An 18,366-nucleotide genomic window follows, 5' to 3' on the forward strand; every position below is an offset into this window, starting at 1 on the left:
GTGTGAATTCCCAGGTCCTCCTGGTTCAAACACACTGTAGGATCTGACTATGGTCTGGATGCTTTCACGTAAGTGTTCGCAATGGCAGACAACCAGCAACTGGCAAGCAAGCAGTATATGTAGTTGCTGGACTCTGCCGCCCCGCCCGAGCCACTCAGCCAATCAGGAGTCCAGCAGGAATCAGCTGATCGTCCTGATCAGCTGATACATCTCCTGTTGGTATAAAGGTCCTGACTTCTGGCGCGCGCGTGCGTAGCTCTCCATCCATCTGTGTGAACTAACAGACTCAGCCAGACCAGACGCACGCTGCTGCGTGCAAACGCCGCCGCTGGACGCGGAAACAGCCGCCTTACTGCCAGTACATGCAGCGGCTTTTCCGCGATCTCTCACAGCAAGCTAATTTTTCTCTTGGATATATCATAATGTTACATGCTAGGCTGGCTTCAGCATGTAGCATTGTAGTGAGTTGTATTGGTGGTATAATGGTTAGGATAGCAGCCTACCACATTGTAGGCCTGGGTTCGATTCCTGGCCAATGTATGTGAGTTGGCTTTTGAAATCCTACAAATCCCTAAGCAAGCTCATTTTTCCCTTGGATATATCATAATGGTACATGCTCGGCTGGCTTTAGCATGTAGCGTTGTAGTGTGTTGTGTTGGTGGTATAATGGTTAGGATAGTAGCCTACTATGCGGTAGGCCTGGGTTTGATTCCTGGCCAATGTATGGGAGTTGGCTTTTGAAATCCTACAAATTCCTATGCAAGCTCGTTTTTTTCTTGGATATAACATAATGGTACATGCTAGGTTGGCTTCAGCATGTAGTGTTGGTGGCGGTATAGTGGTGAAGAGAGCTGCCTACCAAGCACTAGACTTGGGTTCGATTCCCGGCCAAGGTATGTAAGCTGGCTTTTGAAATCCTACAATTCCTGGAAGACAAGACCCTCCTCCTCCGGAGGGGGAGGGACTGAGGGGAGGATTACACTAGGCCTGCAATTGAACATTCAATGAGATTTCTGACCTTAAAACACTGCTTTATGTCAAATCCAGATTTTTTTCTGGGACTTTTGATGTCTATTCCACTCAACCATGACTCCCTCCAGGTATTAGACCCCTTGAAACATCTTTTCCATCATTTTTCTAGTCAGCATAATTTTTTCTAAATTTTCAAGTTCGCCTCTCCATTGAAGTCTATTGTGGTTTGCGAAAGTTCGGGCGAACCGAACTTTCGCGGTAGGTTCGCGAACCTAAAATCGGAGGTTCGGGCCATCTCTATTTAAGAATCCATGAGCTGGACCTTAAATAGGCACTGTAATGACATATAGTAGAATGCAGTAAATTGTTCAGGATACCCACTTGCATAGGTGCTAATGAAAAATAACGGCTATTGGGCGCCAAAAGCAGAAATTTGGGCTTCCACTAAATAGTGGGCATCAGGTTCGTTCAACCAACATTTTTTGTTTTGAGAATAATTGTTTAGCAAATTATTGTTTTTAAATTAGTTTTGAGAATTATTTTGTAAATTATCATCTTGAAATGTATTGTCATGATCTATTTTTTTTTTACGTTTTTTGCGGCAGAGGGAATTTTAAGGTTAGGCGTCAGGGGGAAGTTTAGGGTTAGGCATCAGGAAGGAAGGGGGGGGGGGGGGGTAGGGTTAGGCACTACCAGGGAGGTCTATGGTTAGGCCCCCCCCAAGGTGGTCTTATCGTTAGGCACCACTAAGGGGGTTAAGGTTAGGCAACGGTGAAGGGAGGGTTCTGTGCGAGAGTAGGGTTAGGTTTAATTGTATTAAAAGATTGGTAATATTTACCATTGTTTTATTATCCTCATTATATAGTTACATAGTTACATAGTTATTTTGGTTGAAAAAAGACATACGTCCATCGAGTTCAACCAGTACAAAGTACAACTCCAGCCCATCCCCCACATACCCCTGTTGATCCAGAGGAAGGCGAAAAAAACCCCACAAGGCATGGTCCAATTAGCCCCTAAAGGGAAAAATTCCTTCCTGACTCTAGATTGCAATCAGATAAAATCCCTGGATCAACATCATTAGGCATAACCTAGTAATTGTAGCCATGGATGTCTTTCAACGCAAGGAAAGCATCTAAGCCCCCTTTAAATGCAGGTATAGAGTTTGCCATAACGACTTCCTGTGGCAATGCATTCCACATCTTAATCACTCTTACTGTAAAGAACCCTTTCCTAAATAAATGGCTAAAACGTTTTTCCTCCATGCGCATCTCATGTCCTCTAGTCCTTTGAGAAGGCCTAGGGACAAAAAGCTCATTCGCCAAGCTATTATATTGCCCTCTGATGTATTTAAACATGTTAATTAGATCTCCTCTAAGGCGTCTTTTCTCTAGACTAAATAAACCCAGTTTATCTAACCTTTCTTGGTAAGCGAGACCTTCCATCCCACGTATCAATTTTGTAGCTCGTCTCTGCACCTGCTCTAAAACTGCAATATCTTTTTTGTAATGTGGTGCCCAGAACTGAATTCCATATTCCAGATGTAGCCTTACTAGAGAGTTAAACAGGGGCAATATTATGCTAGCATCTCAAGTTTTTATTTCCCTTTTAATGCATCCCAAAATTTTGTTCGCTTTAGCTGCAGCGGCTTGGCATTGAGTACGATTATTTAACTTGTTGTCGATGAGTACTCCTAAGTCCTTCTCCAAGTTTGATGTTCCCAACTGTATCCCATTTATTTTGTATGGTGCTAGACCATTAGTACGTCCAAAATGCATGACTTTACATTTGTCAACATTGAATTTCATCTGCCATGTATGTGCCCATATAGCCATTCTATCCAGATCCTGTTGCAATATGACACTATCTTCCTGAGAGTTGATGATTCTGCACAATTTTGTATCATCTGCAAAAATAGCAACATTGCTCACTACTGCATCTACTAGGTCATTAATAAATAAATTGAAAAGCACTGGGCCCAGTACAGACCCCTGTGGCACCCCACTGCTAACAGTGACTGATGCCATTATGACTGTAAATATTTCTTCCTTTTCATTATTATAGACGATATTTTGCAATTTTGGCTTCATCCTGTTCCCTTTTTAATACTGCTGTTTTAACATATTTATTATTCTAACTGTGATAAAGATGAATAAATGATAATAAAAACATTTTTATAGATGATATTTTACCATTTCAGCTTCACCCCGCACCCTTTTTTCCGTTATTTAATGTATGCCCTGTAGACATGTTAGATTCTCATTTGAGTTCCATCTACCATGAGTACCAGGCTTTATTCTAGTGCCAGGGAAGTACTTGTTTGGCGTTCCTTATTATACCATCATGCAGCGTGTTAGTAGCCTGTGAGTCACAATGGCAGCGTCAGTCAGACCGGTACAGATGCACTTCCACATGGATGAAAGTAAGAACAGGTTAACAGCTGGGCGACTCAGAGATCTTAGATGCCGTGCGCTCAAACTTACATCTGTTGCATTGGATTTGTGACAGGTCAGCTTTGAACACAGAGAGGCAGCAAGCTTCAGACCGCACTGTTGTCAACGGCCGATCGCTAGTAAATTCCAGATGTGAAAGTTTACAGACCATCCTCTCGAGAGGAAAACTCCATTAGACATCAGCTGCCTCAGAAACACTTTGCGTAGAATGTCGTCGGCCTCGGCTGGGGTATTGTGCAGCCAGTAGGACGTTGTGCGCGAATGCGTGTGTAGAGCCCCGTGGTGTAGTCTGGCACATGTGCCACTGGCCTTTCCATCTGCTCCTCACAGCACGCAGCCAGGAAGCGGCCATGGCTCTTTGCATGACAGGACTGCCGTCCTCCAGACATGAATGTACTATTTTATTATGTAGAAAGACACATCAATGCCCCATCTGTTGTGTACCTTCCACTCTCCAGACTGTGCCAGACAAGCATCCTATCAGTGTAGTGTTTGCCCAACAATCGCGGTTCAGCGATCAGGCGAAACGAAAACAAAGGAAGATCATTTTTTGAGGAAACAGAAGGGAAGTCGATGAGGGGAAAAGTGGTAAATTATTCCCAACAGGCCACCTTGCTTTTCTAAATGAGCGCTGGCATCAAAATCTTCATACAATCACATAAGAGTCACATAAGTATCTCTTAATCCCGATTCCCAAATGAATTCTAATAGCAATCTGGAGGATAAGTGAATAAAAATAGTGTATAGAACCAAAGTAGAAACTAAAACTCCTTTTATCATGGATCATATGTAGGGAATGGGATAGTCAATGAGATGCAAATAAGTTTAAAGGGAACCAAAGAGGATGACACATACATACCTGGGGCTTCCTCCAGCCCCATACGCACGGATCGCTCCCACGCCGCCGTCCTCCGCTGCCTGGATCTGCCGCCACCGGGTCCCATCATTGCCGCGAGTCGGCCGGCGGACGCGGCCAATTCTCCGCATCACAGGGTGCTCTCTCCATGCAGATATGCATGTGGCTGCCTACTGCGCAGCCGCATGTTTACGTGTATGGAGGGAGCCCCTGTGATGCGAACAATTGGCCGCGTCCGCCGGAAGTGACGGGCCCGGTACCGGCGGATCCAGGAAGCTGAGGATGGCGGCGTGGGAGCGATTCAGGCTTATGGGGCTGGAAGAAGCCCCAGGTATGTATGAAATCTTTTCCTTTTTTCACCCCCCGTTCCTCTCTGGTTCCCTTTAAGTTGATGCAGCATTGTGCAAATTTTGTATGCAAAGGTATACAGCTTGAAAATGGGCCAACAGAATTTTACCTCAGCAGGATTTGATTGGTTCATTTTCAAGCTGCATACATTTGCATACAAAATTTGCATAATGCAGCCTCTACTCAAAACTATTTGCATCTCATTGCCATCCCTCATCAGATGTTCTTGCTACTGCAGTACAGCTCTGAATCCTATTGGTCAGTGTATGAACCAATAGGAAATGCAGGCAGAAAATGTAAAGATGCCTTTGCCAGGGTTATCTGCTATGCAGCTACAGCAAAGTGAAGGAAGCATAAAGCCAGGGGCGTAACTAGAGGGGAGCAGCATCTGTGATCGCAAAGGGGCCCAAAGCAGTGGGGGGCCCCAAATACTAAACTTCCCTTCCTCCAATACAGGGGACTATTCTTCAGATCAGGTGTTTTTGTAACTACAGTTGTTATGGGTGTGCAGATCATAATGGCCACACTTGTTTTGTTATCTTTCTGAGATGGGCCCCAAGGCCATGATAGGCACCAAGGAGAGGCAAGGGAAGGGGTGTAAACATTGGGGGGGCCGCATCAAAGTTTTGCTGGGCGGCTACATGACCTGTAGTTAAGCCACTGCATAAAGCATCTTTGAATCTGCATCTGAAGCGCCCCATTGGTTCTTTGGTCTGCCCAATGGGAATCCTCCTAACAAGTCGATGACTGATTCAGCTTCAGCACCTATCCTGCTATCTGGGATGTTTGTTTAGAATGCAATTTCTAAGAAGGCTGGGTATGTGTCCAGTTGTAATTCATCATGTCACTTGCCAATGCAGACATGCTTAAAGAAAAACCGTAACCAAGGATTGAACCTCATCCCAATCAGTAGCCGATACCCCCTTTCCCATGAGAAATCTTTTCCTTTTCACAAATGGATCATCAGGGGGGCTGTGTATGGCTGATATTTTGATGAAACCCCTCCCACCGTGTGATGTCAGGACCATGTTGCTGACATCACACTGTGGGAGCCATGTTGCATTGTGGTAAATAACAGCTGTTTCCAACGGCCAAAAAAGCAAGCAGCATCTCCTTCCACAGACATCACCTACCACTGCAGTAAAAATGTCACCATGTGATAAATGTCAGAATGTTAATCAGTGAGAGGAAAGATTTTACAATGGGCAAACACTGACTAAATCATTTATACATAATTATTGTAAAAATTAAGCACTGTTGCTCATTACGTTATTTTCACTGGAGCTCCTCTTTAAAGGACAGTTAATCAAAATAAGTGAAAGTTTGTGATATTATACTAATAGATTAAAGTCAGGTTAGATTCACACACTATGTTTGCACTCTACGTTCGGTGTCATTTTGAGGATGCCACCTCCATTGTCTTTCAGTGACAATTTCCCCAAAATGGCCACTTCTCAACCGCTACACTAACTTCGCAGTCGAGCGTGCGGTATTGTCAGTATGGCGTCTGTTCCCAACGCTCTCCATCCATTTGTGTGCATCTGCCTGAAGGTTTCAGTTAAAGCGGAATATAACCCTGCATTTCAACTTTGCTCTAAAACATTATTTACAGCATATTATATGCAAAAAGCATTTTTTTTTTACTAGACCAGCATTGGAAGGGTTAAACACAGAGGTTTCAAGTTCCATGGAGAGATATGCAGAAGTTCAGATTGTTACATTCTATTTAGTTAGATGTATCTATTGATAAATGTTACACACTCTTTGGCTGTCCTCCAAGCTCCTTCTCAGTCAGAGAGATGAGTCACATTCAATACTTAGATACATTTATGTAAACAAAATGTATCTATTTCAGCTTCGGATGGGTCTGCAGAAATCTCCAGGAACTTTAAAGCCCTGTGTAACCCTTCCAATGCTGGTCTAATAAAAAAAAAATGCTGGTTGCATATAATATACTGTAAATAATGTTTTAGAGCAAAGTTGAAATGCAGGGTTATATTCCGCTTTAAAGGGAAGGTCCAAGCAAAAAAAAAAAAAATGAGTTTCACTTACCTGGGGCTTCTACCAGCTCCATGTAGCCATCCTGTGCCCTAGTAGTCACTCACTGCTGCTCCAGTCCCCCGCTGGCAGCTTTCTGACCTCGGAGGTCAGGGCCACATTGCATACATTTTTACGCATTCCAGCTAGTGCAGGAACAAAAATGTACGCATTGCACCACTAACGCGTAAAAATGTATGTGTTAATGTTCCTGCACTAGCGGGAATGTGTAAAAATGTACGCAATGCGGCCCCCAACCTCCGAGGTCAGCAAAAACTAAACTAGCTGCCAGCGGGGGACTGGAGCAGCAATGAGTGACTACGAGGGCACAGGATGGCTGTATGGGGCTGGTAGAAGCCCCAGGTAAGTGAAACGCATTTTTTTTTTTTTGCTTGGACCTTCCCGTTAAAGTAATGGTGGCCACACATGGTACAATTTTTTCATCCAATCTTACCATTTCTATGTAGTATAAGGGTGAATGAAGTAAATATACTGAAAGGATAATTTAGGCAGTTCCCTTATATTACATAGAAATGGTAAGATTGGATGAAAAAAATTGTACCATGTATGGCCACCATAATACCGAACACAGCAGATACAGCAAATACATGTAAAGTAGCAACATTTGGAGTAAATGCACAATTTGAGCAGAGAAACCCCTCCAGCTAGCAGTACACAGCTACAGAAATCCCTCACTGTGTTCTTAGTACATTTGGTCTCCATGACTTATAACTAATTAGAGGTTATATAACTCTGTGTGTCTGAGAAAAAAACACTTCTGAGTGCATGGAACAGAAAACAAGTTCAATAGTTCAAGATTTTCCGGCAGGAGAGCTGAATTTGGAATAAAATAAAAGTTTTGATTGTCACAGGTACAGATGGGGTTGGTTCTTTTTTATTTGATTCTTAACATTTAAATAAAATATAAAACTATGGGATTACAGGAAAGTCCTATCTAGCACTATAGATGCAGTTGCTCATCTCATCGGTTTATTTTTTTATCAGGGGCGTAGCAATAGGGGTTGCAGTGGTTGCGACCGCATCAAGTTCCTTGGGTGCCAACTACAGTTTTAGCTACTCTATTGGTCCTGTGCTCATTTTAATCACTTCTATAGATACTTTGAATAGAGGTAATCATTAACAAACTGTTTCCCATCCCCTTCTTGCACCTGACACTGTAGTTGCCATTGGCAGATTTTGGTTCACCGTATCAATTGTTATGTATAGAGTGCCTGGGGGCCCCATTGTAAAACTTGCATCGGGGCCCACAGCTCCTTAGCTACGCCACTATTTTTTATCTTTTGCAAACACTCAGCTTTGATATCACACCATTATAAAACCCGACCATCATTGACTGGCTTCATAACAACACTCTTTGCGTCAGGTTTACCATAACATCATGGTCTGCAAAACAATAATATTAGCCTGTAATAAAAAAAAGAAAGAAAGAAAAGGGAACAGAGAATAGAAAACACCCAGCACTTTGAAGTAGTTAGTATGGTGAGTAAGAAAGAGGAAGACAGGAAAGCAGAATAATTTTGGATACATGTGCTTGCCGGTTGCTGGAGTACAGAGGCGTATCTAGGTAAAATAGCGCCCATGGCAAACACTGAAATTGTGCCCCCCCTCCCCCCAGGAACCCCCTGAATAACAGCATCCTACTTTACCCTCAGATTCAGAATAACCCCTCACACAATCAGATAAAATAATTAGTCACACATGCATCCATATAACAGAATCAAGTAGTCACTTGCCTCCATATAAAAGATTCAAGTAGTCACATGCATCCACATAAAATAATTAACTAGTCAGCTGCCTCAAGAATTAAATAGCCAGATGTCTCAAGATAAGAATAATAGCCTGGGATAGGTAGTAAGGGCCCTCTGTATAGGTAGTATGCTGCCCCCAGTACAGGTAGTATACTGCCCCCAGTATAAGGAGAAAGTTGTCCACAGTATAGGTAGAAAAGTGCCCCCAATATAGGTAGTATGATGCCTCCAGTATAGGTAGTATGCTGCCCCCAGTATAGGTAGAAAAGTGCCCCCAATATAGGTAGTATGATGCCTCCAGTATAGGTAGAAAGGTGCCCCCACTATAGGAAGAAAGGTGCCCCTAGTATAGGTAGAAAGGTGCCCCCAAAATAGGTAGTATGCTGACCCCAGTATAGGTAGTATGCTGCCCCAATATAGGTAGTATACTGCCCCCAGTATAGGTAGAAAGGTGCCCCAGTATAGGTAGTATGCTGCCTTCAGTAAAGGAGGTTCACCTGTCAGCTAAAAGTGTCCCTCTTTTCTCTGCACATGCTGTCTTCCGCCGTTCAGACCTCAAGATCAGCATGGCGACAATCAGACATGTATCAGCACGGGATGAGAGGGCAGAGTGGCACACAGCAACCGCGCCCTATGCACTTCAAATGCAGGAAGTGACGAGTGACATCACTTCCGCATCTGTTTGCCACTCGGGTCTCACGCTGAGCTGCAGGTCTGAGAGGAAGGGCAGGCTGCGGGCAGGCTGTGGAGAGCGGCGCCAGCACCATGGCAACAGGCGACGGCGTGATACCGGTAGGGAGAAGAGAAGACTGATTTTTTGTGTGGGGTGCAGGCATGGGGCCTATAGCACGAGCCATGCCTGCACCCTTGTAGATACGCGTCTGCTGGAATAACCAGCCTAAATCCCACCACCACCACCACCAGTCGCATGTGCGGTACGCGACACAGCGAGAGCTGTGCACGGACGCCAAACAGCCACTAGGAGCGACAGGAATGTTAGAAGACGGCGTTGGACACTCGGGAAGTATTTGATGCCCAGCAAAATACCCACAAAATCCCTTAAAGCACAGTCCCCTTTATCCCCTCAGGCATGCCAGTTAGTTGAGGCTTCCAATTGCCTGAGTTCCGGATAATGGGGACTTTGCTGTACTAATGAACCAATCAAGTTGAGTTCTGTCCAAAAATCACAGATCCTCCACCATTTATCTCGCGTTCTAAACTGGCTGTAGGGAGCGAGGCCGAGGTTGAATTTTCAAGGTGTCGCAGTGCAGCTAAGTTATTTTTCTATTCTTCAAAGTTAGGTATCTTATCCGTCCCACAGTTATCTACTATTCATTTCTTTGTAACTTATGTTGAAAAATATATTACATCCGAAATAGATTCGTAGATCATAGAGTCTGAGGGGCCGAGAGTTGCTGTTATCTAAGCAAATGTATGAAGGTGCAGCTTTCCTTATTAGTGGTTCAATAACCTTCCTGTAATAGATAGCGGACATACCGCCGCAGAGGCAAGCGGCATGGCGGCTATCTCCGCGTATCAGCCGGTGGCCCCTGCCGCGCAGTTACATGCTGCTGCTCTGCCTGGTCCTTCTATTGCACATAGATTGAGGGCTACGCGCGCGTGCCAGGCGACAGGCCCTTTATGCGAATAGAAGGGGAGTCAGCTGATCTGCCAAGTCAGCTGACTCCAACAATACTTTGGATTGGCTGAGTGATGGGAGCGGCGCTGCGGGGCATCTCTGTATATATAGTACTAGTCTGTCAGTTGCCCCATGTCTGTTGTTGCGAATGCTAACGTGTTAGCGCTCAGACCCTAGTCAGATCCCAAAGTGTGCTAGAACCAGCTGGAGCTGGGGATCCACACTTAGCCAGATTCTGTTGATAGCTTAAAGTACTAATTGCATTGTATTATCTGTTATGACCTTGTGCTTCCTTTGACTACTCTCCTGCTTGTTGATTCTGTACCTCTGCCCATCTGATTCCTGTTGCCGACTCTGCCTGAACTTAACACTGAATCAGCCTTCTGTCTTTGTACTTTATCTGTCCGTACGTTGCCTACTCTGCTTGTCTGACCTTCCTGTCCTCACCAGTGGGCCTAGCCACTGGTGAGGGATCTGTAGTAGCCTTCACCTACTCCTCAGGTGAAGCTCAGCTGCAGCACTGTCTGTAACAACTGCTCCTCAGGTGTCCGCTAGCTGCAGTATAGTCTTAATCACCTGCTCCTCAGGTGATCAGCCTTTGCAGCACTGTCTGTAACACCTGCTCCTCAGGTGTCCACTAGCTGCAGTACAGTCTTAATCGCCTGTTCCTCAGGTGATCATCCTTTGCAGCACAGTCAGTGGTCCCTGCTCCTCAGGTGTCCACTGGCTGCAGTATAGTCTTAATCGCCTGTTCCTCAGGTGATCATCCTTTGAAGCACAGTCAGTGGTCCCTGCTCCTCAGGTGTCCACTGGCTGCAGTATAGTCTTAATCGCCTGATCCTCAGGTGATCATCCTTGCAGCACAGTCAGTGGTCCCTGCTCCTCAGGTGTCCACTGGTTGCAGTACAGTCTGAATCACCTGCTCCTCAGGTGATCATTTGCTGCAGTACTGTCTGAGTCACCCACTCCTCAGGAGATCTCCTCTTCCTCATTACTGTTGCACCAAACACTATCTCACATTGGTTGTCCTGTGTCTGGCTATACTAGCATTATTGGTGATTCTGCAGATCACCACATAATCAGGTATAGCATTTGTATTATTGGTGATACTGCAGATCACCAATAATCAGAAAATCTGTTTTGCTGACACCAATTGTTACACTTCCAAACTGTTTTTATTGGCTGGCAAGCCCACCAAATGTGTGCATAGTTGACATTAGGTTGTGCACAGCACCAACAGATAGATGAAGCTGAGTGGCCAAGTTTTTGATTCATTTCAGTGGTACAGAACCAGCACATAATCACTTTGCATTGTATTCATTGGAGTGAGGTGTTTTTAGGCAACCATTGCATTACAGAGCTTAACCAAGTTACAGAGTTTAACCAAGTTTGTTTTTTAATCGAGGTATCTTTCAGCATAGTAGACACAGTAGAGTGTGTGTAACATGTTAGCCATCAGTAAAAGCTAGAAGTTTTGAATCAAGATTATACCATTTATTGGCTAACTTAGAGGAAAACAAAAAAAAAAAACCAAGCTTTCGGCTAATAAGCCTTCTTCAGACTTTGTTCCTGTATGTTAATAAGATGTTAAAACACACAGATTATATACACTGGACATTCGGAGGAGAACATTCTTTTGCAGACATAAATAAATGTCATTAGATGCATAAGACATAAGTAAATGTCATTAGATGCCATCTAATGTCATTTACAGTATTTGTTTGCAAAAGAATGTTCTCCTCTGAATGTCCAGTGTATATAAGCTGTGTGTGTTTAACATATTGTTAACATACAGGAACAAAGTCTGAAGAAGGCTTATTAGCTGAAAGCTTATTCTATTCTGCCTAGTTAGAACACACTAGGCAGAATTGCATATGCGTTTTCAAGTATGTGCTATGGAAAACACATATGCGATTCTGCCTAGTGTGTTCCTACCCTCTAAGTTAGCCAATACTGTAAATGGTATCATCCTGATTCAAAACTTCTTACTTAAGTTAATTGAGAGTTGGATTTCTCGTTCCCAACCTGCTCTGATCTTGTTAAGGGTGGAGAACCTATAAAGGCTTGAAAGTGGTTTTGTGGGCTTTGTTTTGCTGATAAAATATTTTTCAAAATTACAAAGAGTAGTTCTAACACGTTCCATCTGTTTGACCTCTAGATATTGTTTGACTAGATATTTGTCAGAACTGAGGAGGCAGATCAGCCGATTTGAGTCGTATGAGGAATTCACCAATCCTAAAATCTTGATCTAATCTATTTCGGAGAACTAGGAGGCATCAAGTCCCGGGGAAAACTAGGATTATCAGCGATGGTCGATAGATGTTGGGGGAAAGGCCAAGGATTATTAGGGATGTTGGGGGGGAAAGGCCAAGGAGGATTATTAGCGATGGAAGTTGGGGGGGGGGGGGGGGGGCAAGGAAGGCTTTGAGGAAGTTTTTGAAGACTAATGAGCGGGTGCTTACACTTTTTCGCTACCTCTTTAATTACTTGTCAGTTTATTTCAGGATGTGCTCCAGTCTATGTATTACCTGCTTTGGCTTATGCGCAGATTTTCATTCCTCCTGCATTACTGTCTAGTAAGATCCACTCGGTATTAGTGTTTAGCAGCCTAGCACAAATGAGAAATGACAGGAGGGCATTTCATTAATGTCTGCGGCTCTCATCATAGAGACATCACAGCTGTATCGGGTCTGGTAACACCTGGCGAGAATGCTCATTCATGAAACAACCCCAGAACCGGCACTGAGAGAGATCAGCATTCCAAATCTATCCCTTCTGTGTTCTGTGGATCTTATGGAAGCATCCAGTGTTACTGTTCCAGCAGTAAACCCACACGAATGTGTTAATAAAGGCTGTGTACCGTGAGACAGCTCCGCTGATGTGTGCTGACTGCACCTGCAGGGCCAGTACCAGCTGTTCAAGTGTATTTGCATTACATGAAGCAATACATTTATTATGACCTTGTTGTCCACAATAGCTTTATTTCTCTTTGCCAGGGCAAAAGTACAACTGACTCTGAGCAGAGAGTAAAATGAACTGCTAATGCAATGCAAGGGACCCGCTGAAAGGGAACCCAACTATGGGAGCTGCCATTGTCACTTGGTCTTATAACCTGCACATTGCCAGGCTGTCACCCTTTAATTGTTACAAAACTGCAGTGATGAACGTAATGAGCAAATTACGATTACAAAAAATTTTGCATACATTTTCGCTTTTACGCTTATACGTAATTACGCTTTGTAAATTTAATTTATTACATATAGTAATTCGTAATTTCGCCTAAAATTTTGCATCATTTTTGCATAATTGCATAATTTCGCGCCTAATATTCTCCTTAACATATGTACCAATTTTGTTAGCAATAGCATGTGTGGGGGCTTTTGCTATTAACTGCCAAAGTTAAAAATAAAATGAAGTGAAGTGAAAAATTACCCGAAATTATGAAATATTACTATTACACATGAAATTAATTACGATTTTCCCTGAAATTTCGCATTTTACGATCACGATGCGTAAATGAGAATTTTGATGCGAAATTTCGGACCGCCACTGCAAAACTGTAGTAGAACTGGTATGGTATACTGTATACTGTACATGTGCAACCTGCATCTTTAGAAATCCTCATTCCTGAAGTGTTGTAACAATCTATGGCCCTTATTCAATTCACTTTTTCTCTTGAAGGATCACTGTCACGAAAATTGTAAAATTTAAAATGCATGTGTACACATACAAATAAGTAAGTTTCTTACAGAGTAAAATGATCCATAAATTACGTATGTAAGTAATAGAAATCTGACAGAACTGACAGGTTTTAGACTAGTCCATCTCCTCATGGAAAAAATGAAAAAAAAAACACCATTATGTCCAAATAAAATATTATTGCCATACATTGTACTAAGGACACAATTTACGGTATATGTTATAATAACCGTGACAAATGGGCAAATTTACAATAGCACATTTTATTTTTAAACTATGATGGCCGAAAGCTGAGAAATTATGAATTTTTTCATATTTTCTTCTTCTTTTCTGTAAAATGCATACAAAATAAAATAATTCTTAGCAGAAAGTACTTCCCAAAGAAAGCCTAGTTTGTCTCACAAAAACTATACATAGATCATTTCGGTGTGGTTAGTAACGACAAAGTTATTTGCAAATGAATGGGAGGAGCATGATGTGAAAATTGCTCTAGTTTTAAAGAGACACTGAAGCGAAAAAAAAATTATGATATTATGATTTGTATGTGTAGCACAGCTAAGAAATAAAACATTAAGATCAGATACATCAGTGTAATTGTTTCCAGTACAGGAAGAGTTAAGAAACTACAGTTGTTATCTCTATGCAAAAAAGCCATTAATCTCTACGACTTTCAAAGTCGTGGAGAGGGCTGTCTTCTGACTTATTATCTCAACTATAAGTGAACAGTTTTCTTTTTATCTGCTAGAGGAGAGGTCATTAGTTCACAGACTGCTCTGAAAGAATCATTTTGAATGCAGAGTGTTGTGTAATCTGCACATATTAGAGAATGATGCAATGTTAGAAAACACACTATATACCTGAAAATAAAAATATGAGAATATTTTCTTTGCTGCGAATCTTCTAGTAATTATTCATAGTACACAACCAATTCATTATATCATATTTTTTTTTCACTTCAGTGTCTCTTTAAAGGGGGAAAAACCTGTGGTAGGGAAGTAGTTACATTGTACCCGAGGCATGTGACGTGATGAGGTAAACATATAGATGTATAATACAAAACAAATTAATAACTAGGCTGTTTTATTTTTTTATTTTGCTGCCTGAAAGAGTTAAATTTGTTTATCACGTCTCATGTTTATCTCAACTGGTTTTTTTTTTCACCTCAGCTTCACTTTAAGTTTTCTCCTTGGTAATATTTTCACACCTTATCAATGGAATGCCATTTAAGCCACCAGCAAGAAAGAAAATACCCAGAATATTTTTGATAGCACTTTTTCACCTACTGACTAATGAGGATTGTATTCTAATGCTGGGCATACACAGCTCAATTTTGCCGCTCGATTCCGCGCCCGATCGCTTTGCCCGCTCGATTCTGCAGGCGATTCTCTTATCTTCTGCTTGTTTTTCTTATCTTTTCCCATTGTCCTCCATGCAGAATCGAGCGGCAAAACGATCGTGCCGGAGATCGGACATGTCGGAAATTATCTATCGAGCCATCCAAATGGCTCAGAATCGAGTCGTGTATTCCCAGCATTAGAATTTGAACAATATCAGGGGAAAAAAATGAAGAAATCCCCTAACATGAAGTGGGAAAGTACTGACAGTCTCACAAAGCATTGCTGTCACTTGTAGCTTGTATATTTTAGTTTGACAGGTTCCCTTTAATCTTAATACAAAATGAAATTTGACAGTACCTCTGGACTGCGATCTTGTGTAATATTGTCTGCCTCTTCTCTTAGCATAAGAATACATTTGTGAAAAGTCGACCAGATTACCTACTATTAACTTCATAAACAATAAGCATTCCGTGTGAGGAGTGAAATCATTGAGGAAACTGACAGCACCAGTAATATTGATATTTCCATGTAAACAACATATGACTGATTGCACTTGTGTTTGTTTCTATTGCAGGATTCTGCTGACTGTGGTAGTCATTTTTCGGATCTTAATAGTGGCTATTGTTGGGGAAACAGTCTATGAAGATGAGCAGACCATGTTCATGTGCAACACCCTTCAGCCTGGCTGTAACCAAGCCTGCTACGATCGAGCATTCCCCATTTCCCACATCCGGTACTGGGTCTTCCAGATCATCCTAGTTTGTACACCAAGCCTCTGTTTCATCACCTATTCCGTCCACCAGTCGGCCAAGCAGAAAGACCGGAGGTACTCCTTCCTCTATCCCCTCTTAGAGAAGGAATTGCCAAGAGAAAACCGAAGAATGAAAAATATCAATGGGATTTTGATGCAGAACCAGGACCTTTCATCCAAGGATGAGCCAGACTGCCTGGAGGTAAAAGAAATCCCGAATACACCTAAAAAAGTAGCAAAAAGCCCCAAGGTCAAACGACAAGAAGGCATCTCTCGATTTTATATAATTCAGGTCTTCTTCAGGAATGCCTTAGAGATTGGCTTCCTGGCAGGACAGTACTTCCTTTATGGTTTCAGCGTTCCACCTATTTTTGAGTGTGACCGCTACCCTTGTGTCAAGGAAGTAGAGTGCTATGTATCTCGGCCCACCGAGAAGACAGTCTTCCTGGTTTTCATGTTTGCCGTAAGTGGCATTTGTGTCCTTCTCAACTTAGCTGAGCTCAATCACCTTGGGTGGCGGAAAATCAAGACAGCCATGAGGGGGGTGCAGGCTCGCCGGAAGTCAGTGGGTGGTGACATGCGTAAAAAGGAGCCATCTACCCTTGCTCAAGTGCCAACATTGGGAAGGACACAGTCCAGTGAGTCGGCTTATGTTTGACCCCCATTGTGGTCATGCCAATGATTTAGAGCTCTCCTCTATACTATAGAGAATGTAACCGGAGCATTATTACATATGGCTGAGTTTGGCTTCTGTCTTCCAAACACCAGTGGAGACCCTTCTGACTACGTTAGCAGCCTCTTGATAATTCGGGGATTTCTGGCTTATTACAGGAAGCAAAATCCAGCTTCCAGAAGGGAGTTGGGGTGGGATACATGAGAACCAAGTATATGAACTTTTTTTTAAATAAAATAACTTTGGGTATGTAAAGCAAAAGGATATGCTCGATACTATTGTAATATTTGCTTTATGTTGATTTTATGACGCTGGCTGCAGAATGGACTAAAAATAGAGCGGAGTCTTTTGATGGGTCTACAAATTTAGAAAATCTGCACTAACACTTAAGAAGCCATAATACCAGACAGGGAGGACAAACAAAAGGAAAAAAAAACGCAAATAGGGGGTATTTTAGAGAGGAGTTTGAAAAACCTCTCACGACTGTTATATACCTCTCACCTCCCACTCACCGCAATCTCCCTCTGAATAAAAAAAACCTCATTTACACTTCACTCGTTTCTCAATCACAAAACAGAACCTGCTAAGAAATCAGGATTTATTTATGTATTTTTTGTTCCAAAGGAAGTGAGAGAAGTGAGGAAACACCATCAAAGCCAACTTGCGGGAGAACATTACAACAATTAGGCAGAACACAGGGTACTACAAAGTTCAATAAAGGCTTTAGCAACTGGCAAACAGGAACACAAGATCCAAATTACAAGAGAGAACATTACAACAATCAAAATAAAGCAGAGAAATAATAAATGATGGTATATGGGGTAAAAAAATAAATAAACCAAAGCAATGTGCAAGTAAGGGTATGCTGGCAAAGTGTTAGAACATTTTTACATTCAGTAGACTGGAGGAACAGAAGAAGACACAGTGGGCAAAGAACTTACTAGGCAGTCACACCATAAAGCCAAGAAATCACTACAACACTCAACAGGCGGGTAACGTGCTAGATGTAGCTTCACAGGCAAGTCAGGAGATAAACTATAACCCTCAACAAGAAGATCAGAAAATATCACAGCCACCACAAGGCAAGAAAGGCATCTTCAAACACATAGAGGAGCACTGAAGGTTCAGCGGACACACAAACAAAACTACATCTTACAAAAGGTGGACATAAGAAGGTCACAATATTTACTACAACACAGCATTGGGGAAGGAGGGGGGGGGGGGGGTGGTAGGGAACAATGCAGGGAAAATGTAGCACCAAGAAAACCACAGTGAGTAATAGGATTAGAAGTTCACCCTACAGTATTCCATGGAGAAACAGAAAACAACCTAATGCTTAGTGGTGAAGCTAGGAAAATGTTATGGCATTCAACCGGCAAGGTAACTAGAACAGCAAATTGGCAAGAAAGCACTACAGGATATTGCAAGCAGGGGGGAACACTTTAACTGTGTCTCGTAGGTAGGGTACTACATTAAAGTACAGGTGTCAAGGGACAATATGCCAAAACACAATTGAATCCTATAATTATCCAACTGGCAAAACGTTATGCCAGGCATGACTACACACACCAACCTTCAGCCAGTACACATTACAATAATACCATACTTACCGTAATTATCGAAAGCCACATAACTATAAAGGTAGTGCATGAGAATACTACAGTCCATCACACCGCTTTGTGCACACGTAAAAGCAAGGCCGGATTTATTATTTGTCTGCCCCTAGGCCAAGTATTTTGGGTATCCTCGTCCATGTACAGCAACACCCCTCCCATTCCATGTGTAGCCCCCTATTCCATGTGTAACATTCATTTACTGTAGCCCCTTTCCTT

The 18,366-nt window shown here is 42.5% G+C and overlaps 1 protein-coding gene across 1 annotated transcript in view; it reads left to right on the forward strand.

The window, feature by feature from the left end:
* LOC137528901 (gap junction delta-2 protein-like) overlaps positions 1-17,740 on the forward strand; it is an 85,165-nt gene extending 67,425 nt beyond the window's left edge. The window contains exon 2 of the mRNA XM_068250651.1: positions 15,685-17,740. Coding sequence (XP_068106752.1) covers positions 15,685-16,519 — 835 coding nt within the window. The 3' untranslated portion in view covers positions 16,520-17,740. The remainder of the gene's footprint in view (positions 1-15,684) is intronic.
* Positions 17,741-18,366: the final 626 nt, after the last annotated feature.

The sequence above is a fragment of the Hyperolius riggenbachi genome, chromosome 8 (assembly GCF_040937935.1).
Source record: "Hyperolius riggenbachi isolate aHypRig1 chromosome 8, aHypRig1.pri, whole genome shotgun sequence".
Lineage (NCBI taxonomy): Eukaryota > Metazoa > Chordata > Amphibia > Anura > Hyperoliidae > Hyperolius > Hyperolius riggenbachi.